Source organism: Ixodes scapularis, unplaced genomic scaffold (genome assembly GCF_016920785.2).
Source record: "Ixodes scapularis isolate PalLabHiFi unplaced genomic scaffold, ASM1692078v2 PGA_scaffold4__175_contigs__length_147842914, whole genome shotgun sequence".
Lineage (NCBI taxonomy): Eukaryota > Metazoa > Arthropoda > Arachnida > Ixodida > Ixodidae > Ixodes > Ixodes scapularis.
Window position 1 is genome coordinate 121,637,029 of NW_024609879.1, and position 16,534 is coordinate 121,653,562.

Below are 16,534 nucleotides of genomic sequence, written 5' to 3' on the forward strand. Positions count from 1 at the left end.
AGCTGCCTTGAGGTCTACTAATATCCATCAATCGGAGCCAATCAGAACTCGGCGTCGTTCTGACATCACCGCAACCCCTGCACAAAAAGCAGACAAACTTGCAATCCGCATATGCGGTGTTGGACATATGCTCTGAGGCTTCCGTGCTGGTGCCATTCGAAGCCCACCTTCATCCTCGCTGTCCGAGGCCTCGACCCAGTGTCCTGGCAGAAGCCCCGCCTCCCCGTAGGCGTTGCACAGTGGCGCCACAAGGTGGTTGATGAAGGACTCCTGGAGTTTGGCTAGCTGCGGGTTGCACCGGTCCATGAACGGGGACACCTGCATCCCTAATGTCGCTTCCTCGTCACCCTGCAACACACGCGGCAGGAGGGAAGACTAGGGTGACCAGACGTCCCGTTCCGGCCAGAAAAGTCAAGTTTCGGCTGGGACAGTCCCGTTTTGGCTGGGGCATTCGGTTTCGGCTAGGACAGACCAGTTTCGGCCAAGATACTTCCGTTTTTGTTGGGACAGTTCCGTTATGGCCAGGACAGTCCCGATTCGGCTGGAAAAGTCTTGTTTTGGCCAGGATAGTCTAGTTTCAGCCAGCACATTTAGTTTCGGCCAGGACAGTCCAGTTTTGGCCGGGACAGTCTAGTTTCGGCCGGGATAGTCCTATTTCGGCCAAGACACTCAGTTTGGGCTCGGACAGTCCCGCTTCAGCCGAAACAGTGCAGTTTCCGCCGAGACAGTCTCGTTTCGGCCGGGGAAGTCCCGTTTTGGCCAGGATAGTCCAGTTTCGGCCGGGACAGTCCGGTTTTGGCCTGGACAGTCTAGTTTTGGCTGGGATAGTCCAATTTCGGCCTGGACACTCAGTTTCAGCTCGGACAGTCCCGTTTCGGCTGGGACATTCAGTTGTGGCCAGAACAGCGCAGTTTCCGCCGGGTCAATACCGTTTCGGCCGAGAGTCATTCTGACTAAGACAGTCCTGATTTAGAGGTTTGTTTCTGTCGTCTCAATAGGCGTGTTAGTCCATGCTCTGAAGAGCACGAGTTCGGTGCTCTGCTCTCTAAATGAACAGGAGCACCACCGGGGACAGACACTTGAGCGCCCTCTTTGTGCACCAAGTTTTTCCCAAAGCGCGAGTGACAATTCTTTGCACTCTGTGAAGCCACTTCCCCAAACAAGATGGCTGTGCCAACAAAAAGTTGTTGAGACAATGACACAGTCAAACTACAGCCTTTTTTCGGTTGAAGAATGTTTAGTACAGTGAGTAAAAAATGATTAGATTAGGAAGCCAAAACATAAATTAGCCTTCCAAAAAAGGTTGATTCATGCCTCCTGCCTGAAAACCAATTAGTGTGCTATGTACTGAAGTAACTTATTGCTGGTGTGCCGGTATCTCACAGACAGGTATTGCTCCCGCGTCGCGAGGTGGAACCACAAAATATCCGTGTCAAGTTTCACAGTTTCCTGACTCGACAAGCGAAACCCTTGTCTTTCTTTAAAAAAAGTGGTAGGATACATAGATTGGGTACTGCAACTTTCTGTAGATCGGTCTGGTAACTTTCTGCCCCAGTCTAAACCTTTCAGGAGCATTAAGACATTCGAAGACCCCATAGCATCACTGATTGTTTTGATTTACACTCTGCCATCCATACGTACAAACAAGTATGTAAGGCATTATAAATTATCTTATCTTCAATATAGTCCTGGCCTTTGCCGTCCGTATCCACAACACTGTGTGTCCGTATCATAACTGTGCAGTCGGAAGAGGCTGTGCAACGCGTCTAAGGTTTCGGTGTGTTGCACTCCCATATGCTATGCTCCATTCAGTTGCTGCGCTCGGGCTATGAAACTTGGGGTGTCAGAGTAGGAGTAAAGCGGCGCAGACAAAGTCTGGCCAATGAAGTAAAAATTAGTGCCTGGAACGCGTGTCTCACGGGTGTGTTGAGCATCCTTTCTGCCCATGCTTCAAAAGTGGTCCCTAGGTGACAACAAATAATGTCACAAAAGGCGTAGTTGTCCTGTTGTTGGATGTTGGAATCCTAACGGTTCGGCGTAGAAGTAGTGAAAGAAGCGCGGGAAAACAAAAGTGTCGTCGAGGTGTCCCAACTCCTGGATGCCAAAGCTTCCGCGGACAGTCGTGCTGAAGAGCGACCTGCGGCAGATCAGGTGTCTGCCACGGGAACGCGACAGAACAGCACACGACAAAACAGCCCACAACAAAACAGCATGTGTCGAAACAGCATCGCGCTAAAACAGCACGGCGACAAAATGGCATGCATCAAAACAGCACCCGAAAAAAGAGCATGGCGACAAAACAGCAGAGTGACAGAAGAGCTAGTGTCAATATAGCACGCGACAAATCGGCACAGCAACAAAAGAGCATGCAAGTAAATGCAAGCTTTTTTTTTTTTGCTGTAGAACACATTACGAGCAGCACGCACCTAAATTCAGTACTGCTCCTAACGTGTTCAGCCGAACATTGCCGTTGCCTTTTATTATCTATCTTTACAGGACTTTATATTATTACTTGCACAATATATTTTATCACATACCTATAGCTTTTCGTGCACGCTCAGTAATATGAAACCTTTTGACAGCAAGCAAATGAAGTTAAATTTTTTACTGTCCTTTTAATGACTGATTGATTGTTAATCGTTAACGTTTTATATCGATACTACCATATTTACCTAATGAAAGAATTAAATTTAAAATTGACTAGTTTAGTGGAACTGCTAAAGAAATAGTTTATTTGACACACACACTTGTTTTACATATAACTTCCATTCATCTAAGAAAAGCAACAGCCCAAAAGAGTGTCAATGAGGGTCTGGGTGTCCTGCTGGGACAGGACGTTCCATGGTCTTTGCGAGATTCTCGCGTATGGTTTTGAACCCAATGGGGTGCATCTTCTTTGGCCAATACGGGTCAGGATGTTTAAACCCGAGCGAAGACTGAATACTCCGGTGCCATGCTTCTAAGTACTGTTGTCGGTGTTAGGAAGCTCGGCTACAACACACGCTCATGGCAGCTCCACTATAAAAAAAGGAGTCAAAGTCAAAAAGGGTCAGCGGACTCTCTCTAATAGAATCATGTAGCTCCCGTTTTACTAGAATCAAGTGACCCCACAATGAGAATCACCAGATTCCATTCCTGATGAAGTCAGACGACTCCCCCTAAACAGCGCAAGCATTTATGTGTGTGCTCTTTCGGTACTCTGCTGTTTTGGCACATGCTGTTTTGGCACATGCTGTTTTGGCACATGCTCTTCCGTCGCTCTGTTGTTTTGAAGCTGTGTCGTTTTGACGCATGCTGTTTTGTCATTGTGCTGTTTTGATGCAGCACTGTTTTGACCATGTTGTTTTGTCGTGTGCTGTTCTATCGTGGTGTCGTCTGCCACATCTACCGCCGCTGCTGTGGCGCCGCCGGGGTCACGGCAGGCGACGACATGATACCTATAACTTCATCAGGTAGAAACGGAGGAACCACTTCTTAGGTCGCGGCAAGCATGACAGACATTGACAAATTCCAGGCACCACAGTACAAATAACCGTGTTGTGTGTTTGTTTAGACAGCGGGAGATCAGTTAGCCCCAGTGGTTGTCTTGTGTCTCTACAATAGAAGAGGAATTTAGCCAGTGCAGTACCTCTCTTAGCATGGGATCTTTAACATGCATCACACAGTATGTGATACATGACCGAATGCCAGTACAGTGCTCGTCGAGACTGAACTGGCCGGGGCCGTCTCAATGAAGCCCAAATCATGTTCCGTTTTTGTGAGCGAAACCAGTAATAAGCGAGTGGAAAATACCCAACACTATATGTTTACTTGTAACAGACACACATAGTTTATAAAAATAAACATGCATATACTATGAAAACGTTGCCTCCCATACAGCACACTTTGATCTCTTTCCGTCGTTGCATCTGGCAGAAAAATGTTTTCGTGGAGTCGTGTGTACAAAAGACTTTTCCTGTATTACTAAATTTGGCATGCCTCGTTTGTCAACACTTGAACAGCGTCTAAAAATGGCAAACAAGGCACTCATATTTTCAATGAAGGATTTTGAAACATATCTGCATTAGTATGCTGAACTGAACACAGACATGTCTCCTTAATATAGATACCTCTGTTACTCCCCGAAACCTTCCATAACGTCCATAATAATGAGACAAAAATACATCTACTTACCCAGTTAGTCCCTCTAAGGTTTGTATATATATAGGGGTAGCCATAATAATGAAGTCTATATTACTGAGACATCACCGTAGTACTGGAGCATTCTTTCCTGCCCTCAGGCACCGTTCCATAGAAAAGAGGCGTCTGAGGCACAGCCTGCACTTGCCTGCTCGTAGAACTCCTCGGCTATCCGGTAGGTCCACTGGACGTGGATGTCGTGCCTCTTGCAGGGCCCATTGATGTCTGCCAGCTTAATGGCCATCTCCATGACGAGCAGACGGTCTGTCTCGTTGGTCCAGTCGATCCCTGGGGCATCTCCGTCGTTCGCCTGAGACAGGAAGACCGCCATGATGGTCTGAAGTCTCTAGTGTATTGTCCAGTCGGATACAGTATTTCGCATAAAAAGCAACAAGCTTTTGGAACTAATGAATTGCGTAAGGATCCCAGTCAATGAATAATTCAGAAGACATACGTGGCGAACTAGCAACCGAGACAAAAGGATATTATAACTCGATGTATGTCAAACTACATTGAGGTAAGAGCACAATTATTGGTGGACATTATTGAGACTCTCTGAGAGCCAACCTTCTGCAACAACTGGGAGATTTAGACTAGAAGCTAAAGGTTGATCGAATTTATCTTGGCACCTGACTGGTAATCCCTAGCTCCTATCAGTAGATTTTTATTTTTGAAAAAACAATTTGATTTATTTTGCTGTTACATTTTGAGTTCTCTCCTACCAAAACACAAGGTGATTGTCAGCCGTATATTCCGAAGACTTTTAGGGTTGTTGGCAGTGCATAGTCCCCGTAACACTTCTGCTCTGTGAAACAGAGTTGCAGTTTACCCGCAAAATAACATCTACTGCTCTGCTGAAAAGCCTGCCCTTGACTAACCAGGGGAGTTCGAATGCCATGATACTCTATAGAAAAGCCTGACGTAGATAAAATAGGGTGGAATTCGCATCATTTTGCAACTTTTTCGTCTACAATGCTTCAGACTTCATGTGCAGCGATGCGCCTTCCCCGCCCAGTCCCCATGCTCCGTGGTGGAGCCCGATGTCATAACGGAAGGGGGCAAGCATGCTCACCTTGGCGTTGAACTCGGCAAGAATCTCGAAATGCCTCTTGAGATCGGTGGCGAGAATGCACTCAATGACGAGAAAGCGGAAACGCTTGAACTCGGCCTTGTCCAAGTGCATCAGGAAGTTGAACCTGGGCTCTGAGAGGAACAGCGTCCACGCTGATGCCGCATGGTAGTTCTCCAGCACCGATCGGTCATTGTACAGCACAGCCTGGAAACAACGAAAAACATATCATTGTACATACACTAGTCAGTACTATTTTTATTGATATTTCTTCTTGTTTAGTTGCTTTGGGCATTCACTTATTAGCAATGAATGAATTGAAACAGATGCACCAACACATTAGGACCACCTGCAATGAAACAAATACCATATGTATGTATTGTTACTACAATATTATGGCTGAATCCTACTGAACTACATTTCATTATCTCATGAACAGAGATCTTCACCAAATGTTGCTTTATGTCACCGATAGACACTGGATGCACCACCCAGAGCACGTTGCTCAAAGCTCGACCCATCGTTGACATGCCACTTTGCACATATCATGTTTACAGGCGTAATCCTTTGATTGCACAAAATATGCAAAGGTTGGTTTTTCGTATCATTTATTCCTTGTTGGTAGCGGTAATAGCCCTGCCCTCCCGACAGCCTTAAAAGAAAGTTGGAGCACTTAAAAAAAACTGAATCAGTAATGACCTTGTCCTCCAAATTTGAATACCACAGTGAAATTAAACCGAAGTAAATGTAAACCAACATTATTTTATTTTAAACAAATGTGCAGAGTGACTCTGCGCCTGTGATTGGCCAAAGGTATCGTAATATAATCGTCGGCGTCTCAAACAAGTTTCAAGGCGAGCTTAAGGCTTATCTGGCACCACTGCTGACGTCATTATTGCTAGTTTTTCACTCCACTCTCTTTTCTTCTTGCACTAGGTGCGCAGTAAGCAGTTAAGGCAAAATTTGAAATGAAAAATTATGGTCCGTACCTCGTAAAAGAAAAAATTCTTTACCCCCCATGAATTTTAAGGTGCCTACATCCACTCTCATAACTTTTTGAATTTGACAGCCGCTCCAGCTTCCCTCAACACCCGGTTTAGCTAACAATAGACTGCGGCATAGGCTATGAGCCATCTCAGTCAACCCAACACAGTAAGCATATCATGTGACGTCATGCCAGTGCGCCGCACGAGAAGACCATGTGACATTCAATCTGCGCCTGATTGGCTCTAATGACTCAAGCGTCTGCTGCAGTCCATTGCAAGATGAAGCGGAGCAAAATGTCATGCCCACAACACCTTAAAAAAAAGGCTAAGAGACTATCAAGAAGGTCTACCTGTGGTGCATATGTCGAGACCAGAAATGCGTTTGTTCTGCCCGGGTGGTCGTAGTCGTGCATCGCTGCCGCCGTGTAGAGCGCCATCAACTCTAGTGCTGGGAAGTTGGCACCCATGATTCCATACGTCTCCTCTGCACGAACACATACACCACACCATTAGTTCCTCACATTGGCAATAAACCACAAAGTATTTACTAAAAATATACAAAGCAAGGGCCCATTTCCAATTTAAAGTTTTTCTAAAAAAATTGCAAAGCCCTTTCACTTCAAGTGAAGATGGAGGACCAGCGAAGCCATTAATCTTAATGACGTCTAGGACAATGCCTAGAGGACGACGTCTAGGACGACCTCAAGGACGGCTTCTAGGACGACCTCGAGGAAGACACTTAGAGGACGACGTCTAGGACGACCTCAAAGACGACTTCTAGGATGACCTCGAGGATGATGTCTAGGACGACTTCTAGGACGATGTTTAGGACGACCTCAAGGACGACTACTAGGGTGACCTCGAGGACGACGCCATGACGATTTCTCGGATGACCTTAAGGATTACTTCTAGGATGATGTCTAGGACGACGTCTAGGAGAACCTCAAGGACAACTTTTAGGACGATGCCTAGAGGATGACCTCTCGATTGACCTCAAGGGCAACTTCTAGGACGACTTTAAAGACGACTTCAAGGATGACCTTGAAAACAACATTTAGGACAACTTCGAGGACGACACCTAGAGGATGATGCCTGGGACGACCTCTCGGACGACCTCAAGAATAACTTCTACGATGACCTCGAGGACAATGCTTAAAGATGATAACGAGGAATCAGGACCTTACTATCTAATCATGCCAAGGAAGGCTGACTCATGCTGGTTGCCCCCTTTTTTGGTTTTTATTTATTCATACTTATCCCCTCTTTTTGCTTTTATTTATTCATACTTGCCACGACCAATGGGGAGTTTTCTGTCGACATGTGAGGACGCATTTTTTCCCAGACCCTAACTTATAACAGCTTCGCTGTAGAAAACTGGGGACCAAGAGCTTGATAGGTTCAAGAACAAAAAGGCATAAGGGGTGCAAAGTAGGGTGGACATCACCGCTTTGCACCTGCACGTGCGGGGTAAGATTCACCACTTAGCAACTCTGTGCGTCTAGGTATGCTTCACCGCTTTGCATTGCCAAGTTTGGAGACATGGCTGACAAATGTGAGCATCTTGGTTAGCAAGGTCGGCTCAAAAGTTTCAGGCAAGTGCTTGATATGTCCTTTGCTTAGTTTTCAAGCATTCTAAAAATAGCAAGACGGCACTTATTGTGACATGAGTATACGCCCGGTATTGTATGGCAAACTAGCACAAAGTCCTCTGGCTGTTAGTGTTGTCTATCTTTGTGCGACCCAGACCACATTTACTGCACAGCTACGTTTTGGTTCATGAAGACGAGAGGTCAAGGTTTAGGTCAAAAAGGCTGCACAGATATGCAGTGCAGTCTTTGTCTGCCTGTGGCCGAATCATGTTTCCTGCTTCGGAAATTTTGGGAACTGAGAGTCAGCAATAAAGTTCATTTTCTTTATACCCAGGATGGTGAGGCAAAACGGATTATATAAAGAAAAATATTGTGTCCTTAAGCACTTATTAATGTATATTTAAATTGTCTAGGAAAATTTAAGATCCCCGACTTACACTGTCACTTTCTCTTGGCTCAGTTGCAATGTTTAAATTTTATGCTGCATCAGGTTTTGTGAAAACAATTAGCACAAAGGACAAGGACAAGACAAGGACACGAAGAGGACAAGCACTGGTCCTTGTCCTTTGCGCCAATTGTTTTCATGATGTTGATCCAACTAGCCCAAAAGTTAACTTTGAGTCAGGTTTTGGACCCCGATTGGGTGTATGATTCCACCGCCCATTTCACCGCATGATTGGGTGTATGATTCCACAGCAAACACACGGCATACAAGAACTATTTGTTGTTCCTTCCTGATTTTGATGTTTGCACATACTTTAATTTGCAACGGTATTAGATATGCACCACGCAAACACACGTCATACAAAAACTATTTGTTGTGCCATCTCAATTTCAATGTTTGCACATGCTTTAATTCGAAATGGCATTAAATATGCATCAGGCAATGCAAACATATAACATACAAGAACTATTTGTGGTTCCTTCCACATTTCAATGTTTGCATGTGCCTTCATTCAAAATGGTATTAAATTGGCATCAAGCGAATACACGATATACAAGAACTATTTGTTGTTCCTTCCCGATTTCAATGTTTGCACATGTTTTAATTCGAAATGGTATTAAATATGGATGAAGCAAACACACAAGTTACCATAACAATTCGTAGCTCCTTCTTGATTTCGATGCTCAGACATGCTTTAATTTGAAATGGTATTAAATATGCATCAAGCAAATGCATGACATACAAGAACTATGCGTTGTTCCTTCTCAACTTCGATGTATGCACACGCTTTAGATTGAAACTATAGGGACTGGATGCACTGCTAGGTACGTTCAGTCTCGAGACAAGAAAAAATAAACATCCTGTTTAATTCACGCGCCGTCGGGCTCGTGCCAACGAGTAGCGTCGTCATCTCTGTTGGTGGCGACGTTGGTCGTATTCACTGCTACAATATACTCCAGACTGGATGCACCTAGAGGTGCGTCTAGTCCCTACAGTGCAATATGCCAAGCATCGTTTATTTTCCGCGAAGCTGGGTACGTGCCTGCGAGAAAATTCCCGGCAGTCTTGTGTAGCGGAGAGTCCGTGGTGTCCGGTACCGCTTGCGTGAATCCCGGTATGGGCTGAGAAGTCAGGTAGAAAACTCCGTGGAGGACGTCCGCGGCGTGCATTCGATTGTGATCTGGAAATTTTGGGTCATGTACAATCCATTTCCCGTGGCAACGGCAGTAAAGTGAAAAACAAAACAAAAACACACACACACACACACACAAAAACATTTATTCAGTAATAAAAAACTGATTATTTTATCATTATGAATAATAAAAGAGGATGCTTGATACAGAGAGTACAACACGTTTAAAGGAACTGTTGCTATATGTACTGTCTTTCAGGCATTTATAGCACGTTTAATGTAAAAACAATTTGAGTGAACCTAAAAAAACATTCAGTAAAAAAGTACAATCAGCAAAACGCAAATAAAAAGAAAAAAGTATGTCCTTTGCTTATATGTCATGCCTTGCACATGGCATAGGGGCTTTCACATTCAATGTACAGTTGTAGAACACACCTTTTAACTTTCCTTGCAGTAAGATTCTCTGAATGAGCATAAGAATTTGTCAAAAGTTTGATATTTCATTGCTTTTGCTTTACAACATCTCATGCAACACTGCTGCTGTAAAAGCTGGCTTGAAGTGAATTCCTGAAGCAGCTCCCTTATCATGAGATGTTACATGGTTGGGCATTGGCATTGTTGGTATGTCAGTATCTTGGCCAGTTGTTTACTGATTTATACCTGATGCAGGGTGTAATGCTTCAGATTTAACTCATATTTCCTTTAGTCCACTAGTACACATCACTTCAAGGAGATAAATCTGGCAACTTGCAGTCATTTAAATTTTATTTGATTTTCCTTAGCATTATCAATCATTAATCAAGTTACCTAAATGAGCTAATAAACAAATGACAAATCTCTGTAATGCGAAATCAGAGTGCAGCTCTTGAGAAGGAGGAGGGGAAGGTATGCCCCTCCTCCTCCTCTGTACCCTTCTCCTCCTTCCCCTCCTCTTCCCTCCACCTGCAATTCAGTTTCCTGGCTAAATTTAGCGGACAAAATGATGTCACATGACTTTCACGTCACCTATGAACAAATTCAGTTTCTCCGCTAGATTCAGCAGAAAAATTGATGTCACGTGACCTCAACACCAATTCAATTTTGTAGACAGTACTGCCACAGTCTCAGTAGCAGACGACAAAGAAAGTGCAGAGTTGTGTGACGAGTGCAAGGGGAGAGTTGTCTTGGCCTCAATGCGCATCACAATTTACACATAAATGTCATAGGCAGCTTTGATAGTACCGCTCTCCATACACCATGGCATTCTGCAATAGTGCACAAGCTGCGTTTTGTTTTCTGTTTAACGCTTTTCAATTTTTTTTTCAAGGTTTAGTAAGATTTGGTGCTTTGGCGTTTTACAATTTCATGCAACAATAGAGGCAAAGAGAGATAAAACAAAAAGCTTTCCCAAATGTTAAAAAGAAAGCTTGAGAGAAAACAAATAATGACAGTATCAATGTCAAGGTCCTCACATGGCTTTTCTCTGTAACCACTCTCGAGTGCATGGAAGTAGTGGAGAAACTCGAGCTCAGGAATTTTGAATGCTTCAAACAGGCCCACTTCTATGAAAACCCGATAACACATCTGAAAGACACAAAGAAGCGTAATGAAGCATTGACACATTATGGAAAAAACAGCACATGACAATAAAATCATACGGAGTCAAAACTTCCATATTTAAATCTTTAAATAAATGGCACCCTTTAAGGTTTATTTGTACGAAAAAACACCATCTCTAAGATCTAACTTTATTTTCCCACACATAGCGTGACCCCAAATAAAATGTAAGAGGAATGTTTAAAAGTTCTAAATGTAACAAAACAAAAATAATATGAATGCACATGAACTCTGACATAGAAGGTGCACCTGATGACACATTGGTCCTTTGAAGAGATCACATAGAGCGGCTTTTTAACAGATTGCAATGTAATTTACCATTGAGTTAAAATTACAGGGTCCATTTTACTTAAACGAAAATATGAAAGGATGCACCCTCCTAAGTTGAAAGTGATAAAGAAAAGATAATTTTCCTATAGGCTAACACCACTTCAAATGACATTTAATGCATGACATGGTGCGCCAATTCAACAAAATTAAGGGAATAAAATGTAGGCCTATTTTACTTACTTTCCTTTTGACCAATTTTTTGTCATAGTGGTGGAGAATTGCAGTTATCCTCAATGTTCTTCTATGATTTTGCGAAAAAAAGGTTTAGCTGGATGCTCGTCCATAGAAAAAAGCATTTTTATTTTTTCTTAGGTGCAAGAGGGGTCATATTTTCCTTCTTTCACATAATAAATGCATCACTTACGGGTACCTATGCAGTAAACATAGCGTGATACGTCAAGGAACCAGTTTTTAAGGACCAACGTGCCGTCAGATTTACCCTCTAATGTTGCCAGTGTTTCCAGCTGCACTCAATACATCTTTTGCTAATTACCCTGGCACCAAGAATAATGCTGAGAACCTAGGCACACGTGCCACCCATGCTCACCTCAACACTATAAAATATTAAAAGTAAATAAGCAAAATAGGGCATTGATGAACACACATGCTAAGTGCCTTTGCTTGTACGTTTTTGCTTTAGAACAATTACTGCTGTAGACGCTAGCCAATGCGGTGTGTGAAACTATCAGACCATGCTCCTTGGTACTTGGGTACTATTGTTCTATGATTTTTTCATCCCCACCACATCCTTGAGCTTGAAATATTGTTTTACGCCTCCAGATAACCAACTCAAAGTTACGCTAAAATTACCCTTTTTCTTGTCCCACAAGCCACGGTCACACTGATAATACATCATATAAAAGACAGACTGCACACACTGTCTGATGCATATATCTTTCTAGTATGAAGGTGCTGTCACGTCGGTCACACAACTGTCGGCTAGGTTGCACGAATATTCGAATAGTAGTTTCGAGTAATACGCGAGCATTTGGCACTCGCTTCGAGATGATCCATAATATTCACACTTTTCGAAGTGTTGATCGCGGGGGGGGGGGGGGGGGGGGGGGGGTGTTAGCCCCGTTAAGTGCGCTTCTCCCCGAGCACCTGCGCAATGCGGGGAAGCAATACCCGCGGAGTTCGCGGGATTCGTGGGTCTTGCCTCCCCGCAGTGCAGAGCTGCTCTGTAAGAAGCGGACTCAACGGGACAAACGACGTGCCAGCAGTGTGACCTCGGCTTAACACATTCCCCGCGGGCAAAGAGAAGACTCGCTCGACGCGTGCTCACCTTGCTGAGTATCGTCTCGGGACTTAGCCTGTTGAGATCGAAGATGGGGTAGTCCCACTCCGCGATGCGCCCCAACAGAGGGTCCCTCACAATGTCCTCCGTGAGGAAGAGGGTCTCGCCCACGTACAGGCGACCCAGACTCTCCTGATCGCCGTCTCCTTCGTTTCCCGAACCCGCGTCCTGAAGGAAAAATCGCCAAGACTTTCCCAACGCGAATCACCCGAGCGAAAAAACAGCAACAACAACAAAAATGCCATGTCACTCGGCTGTAGACTCCAGCGCGGCGTCTGTTGGGAACGCACGCGGCTGCGACACAACGGTACCGGGTTCGAGCCCCGCTCAGCCTGGTTCTTACTTTTGTCAAGCTTTGTCCTCCTGGAAAGTTTTCAGCCCATTTGGGAAGGCCGGGACAGTGCAGCTCTGATTGGCTCTGATTGGAAGGATAGTGGGTGCACCTCAAAGCAAGCTGCCTTGAGGTCTACCCACTGTCCTTCAATCAGAGCCAATCAAAGCTCGGCGTTCTGACGTCACCCAACCCCTGCAAAAGAAGCAGACGAACTGGCGATCCGCATACATTCGTCGTGTAAAGGCCCGTTCACACTCTTGCAACCGAGTACGACTGAGAGAGACGAGACTTGTTAAAACCTCTTAAAATTTCTTAGGACGAGAGAACACACTGGCACGCTGGCGCCATCTATGCGGCGACCCTGGAACTGCATTTCCCAAGCGCGAAGGTTTTGCGGTATTTCCGAGGTCAAATGTGCGTAATATGTATAAGAAAGGCTCGTTTATAACGTTGACAAAAGTTTCTCGAGCCAAGAAAGAAAGGATAATGCGCGAGAGAAATAGAAAATATGCCGGACCGCCAAGTTTACACTGCTACCCAATAGATGGCGCCAGTGTGTCCTCTCGTTGTAAGAGGTTTTAAGGGGCCCCGTTTTTGAAGGGATACTTCAACGAAATTTGAAATGTTCCCGTCGTGTTCAAAAATAGGTTGAATATGATCCACAATATCCGTAAAAGACAATTGCACGTTTGTAGCTTGAGCCTGGTGACTGTATTTTTCATTATAAACGGCCCACTCTGGCAAGCGCTCGGAGAAGGCCCAGCGGAGACCACGTGACATCCGAGGCAATCGTGACGTAGGTCGTCTCGGGACGGGCAAAGCTATCGCGAGGCTGACGTCGAGAGGATGGCCTAGTCGTTCCAGCCACCGAAGCGGCTGCTTTTGTACGAATTTTGAGTGACGGGGTTAATCTATAATCTTGTAGGGGGACAATAGCGACTTCTGCGACACACAAAAGGCAATATCGGAAAGAGGGGAGTTCCTCCTTCCCCTCTTCCGTCGTGGCCGGAGGTGAGACAACCTCCGTCACTAGCTGTCAAGGTTCCTAGACGAGCATTACAAACCAGGCGTTAGCGACATCCACCAGGTGCTCTTCGCTAATCATTTAATTCGTTTTAAAATTCCTTTTCGAGACTTTTTTTAACAAGATATTGGTATGTTCGATGTGATACTGCTCTTTTGAACACATAGAGACCAAAAAATGAGCTCCGAAATTTCGTTGTAGTGTCTCTTTAAGAAGTCGCAAAAGTGTGAACGGGCCTTTAATACGTTGTCTCGAGCCAGTCGCTATTTCGTCGCCAGTGCAGGGTGTACGCACAGTACTCCTTTTGTTCGTTTCAGGACACGAGTTCGCATTATCAAACGTTCATCCTCAGTTCAGAATTCGTGTAGCGTTTTCCACCTGAGTAGAAAAACAAGAAATGGCAGCGTGCAGAAGGCGATTATCGGAATGGTCGAGAAAAGCTGCGAGGTATAGTGTTTCCAAACGGCTGGCAGGGACGACTGCAAACTTGGTGGATATCAATAAGCTTAGCTCCGTGGGGATTTGGTGATGTGGAGCAAAGGCTGAGCTCCATGGAGCGGGGATCTCGGAATCACATCACAGACCAATTAGCGCAACTATATGCGGCGACAACACGGAGCAAAAAAAAAAAAAAACCTACAAAGACATATATAAGACTGCTAACCTGTAGGAATGCGAAAGCATTCGTATACGTAGGGTATTCCTACAAGCTGCGCGCCGCGCTGAGCCCGGCCGAGCGACCTCCGCGTAGGTTGCCCGGGCCGGCCGCCACGGTCGCTCTGCTGAGCGCGGCCACCCTCCCCCTCTTACCGGCGGCCGGGCCGCTGCGCCATGGAGAGGGCTTCTCTGTGGGGTGGCGTTCCTTGGAACTATACCGCGCGCCAGCCAATCGGAGTTTATCCGTCAATTCGCCGCTACGTACTACAGGCTTCGCTCCGCGGAACAGGGTTCAAGGTCTGATGACGCCGGTTCGCTCCACGGGACAGTTAATGCTTTCGCATTAGAGAAGGGCTACACCCCTAACATGTGTCTTTACTTCAATTTCACAAATGCATAACAACAAGAACAAAGAAGAAAGGGGCGTGTCTCGTACCTCCTGCGTCGTCGCTTCCCTTGCACCGCTGGGGTCCTCGTGGCGTTTCTCCCGGGGCCTTGCCGCTAGCGTCGCGCCCACCCGGGCCCCACAGAGTCCACAGCGCGCGGGTCCCGGACCCGCCGTTGCCGCCGCCGCCGCCGCAACCGCCACCGCTGTTGACTGCGGCGACCGCTGGCTGCCGTCCTCACCTGCGCAGATGGGAACGGCGCTGAAAACACCGGCTTACCGTCGTTAACTTGAACGTGCCGCTCGCACTCCTATTGGTATGCCGTGGTTCCCGACGGTGCGCCACATTTTTGGCGACGCTTCCCCATTTTTGGTACAAACGCACCCTATAAGAACTCGGGAGGTATTGCTAAAAGAGATGCTATATCTAAAAAAAAGAGAAGGAAAAAAATCCGTGAATTGGCTTTTAGGTTGTCGCGAGTTTAACTTGTCGGGGTCCAATGCTGTACATTGCCGAATTCCAAGGTGCTTCTGGTAACTGCGTATATCCACGTATTTAACGTGGTTTACGAACCGATGCATTTTTTTTTATGCAGATGCGTACTTCTACGTTGCTATGAGGAGCGTTGTAATACCATTATCATATCGCTTGTGTTTCTTGGTTTCAGTTAAAGAGCCTTTATCTGATTGGTAAGAAAGCAGCACCTCGTCAGGCCTGTTGTTGACCTTTTGCACTGGCCCTTCTTACAAACCTGTCCAATGCAAAAGGAAGAAAGGAAGAAAACGAGGTTTAAGGGTTTCCTTCACACGTGTGTTTTGCAATCCGGCAGGCGTTTGACTTGCCGCTCGTGATTCTGAGACCACATCAGTACTGCGTACGCGTGCTCTATAAGAAGTCTGTCGAACTCAAACGATCCGTTTCTCAACGGTCTGATTCGGCAGTTTTGTCAGCCTTCAATGTTTGGACACTTGGCCCGTTCCCTCAATTGAGCAGCTGCTGCAGGCCACAGTTTTGACTGAGAACGCTGTAGATCCTCATTGATACGCTTTCCTGGTTGTTACGCTTGCGAACGCTGGTTCGATTAAACGCCTGCCGGGATATGCGTCGTAATTTCCCTTGTGTTGCGTTTGACTTCCCGGTTGCTACGTCCAAACGCCTGGAGCCACTCGGAAGCGGCCGCTTTCTTCCCTTTGCTCTCAAATATTCTCACCTCTCTGCCTCTCTGCACTGTGCTTCTTGCCCAAGCGGGCATTAACGTGGACTAGGCTAAAAAAAAAAAAAAAAAAAAAAAAAATCATAACCTTCATAAAAAGAAAAAAAGACACGTTAATGATCGGCGATTAGTTCGCGCTTTCCACTTTTCTCTCCCTTCCTCCTATCCCCGCTTCAACCCTGTCCACTTTTGCCTGTCTCCTCCACCCCCATGGTGAGGAAGATCTTCTGTCTTGCAGAATCTCGAGTCTGGTCGTCGGCCTTTAACCTTTCTATCTGCACACATTTTTACGGTGTT

The 16,534-nt window shown here is 45.6% G+C and overlaps 1 protein-coding gene across 1 annotated transcript in view; it reads right to left on the bottom strand.

Annotated features, from left to right (window-relative positions):
- The window catches only part of LOC8054067 (cGMP-inhibited 3',5'-cyclic phosphodiesterase A), a 376,215-nt gene that overhangs the window by 14,877 nt on the left and 344,804 nt on the right, over positions 1–16,534 (bottom strand). Inside the window, exons 5-12 of the mRNA XM_042293413.1 lie at positions 15,075–15,248; positions 12,612–12,791; positions 10,852–10,963; positions 9,311–9,448; positions 6,585–6,718; positions 5,252–5,455; positions 4,328–4,489; positions 168–348 (exon numbers count right to left, since the gene is read on the bottom strand). Coding sequence (XP_042149347.1) covers positions 168–348; positions 4,328–4,489; positions 5,252–5,455; positions 6,585–6,718; positions 9,311–9,448; positions 10,852–10,963; positions 12,612–12,791; positions 15,075–15,248 — 1,285 coding nt within the window. The remainder of the gene's footprint in view (positions 1–167; positions 349–4,327; positions 4,490–5,251; positions 5,456–6,584; positions 6,719–9,310; positions 9,449–10,851; positions 10,964–12,611; positions 12,792–15,074; positions 15,249–16,534) is intronic.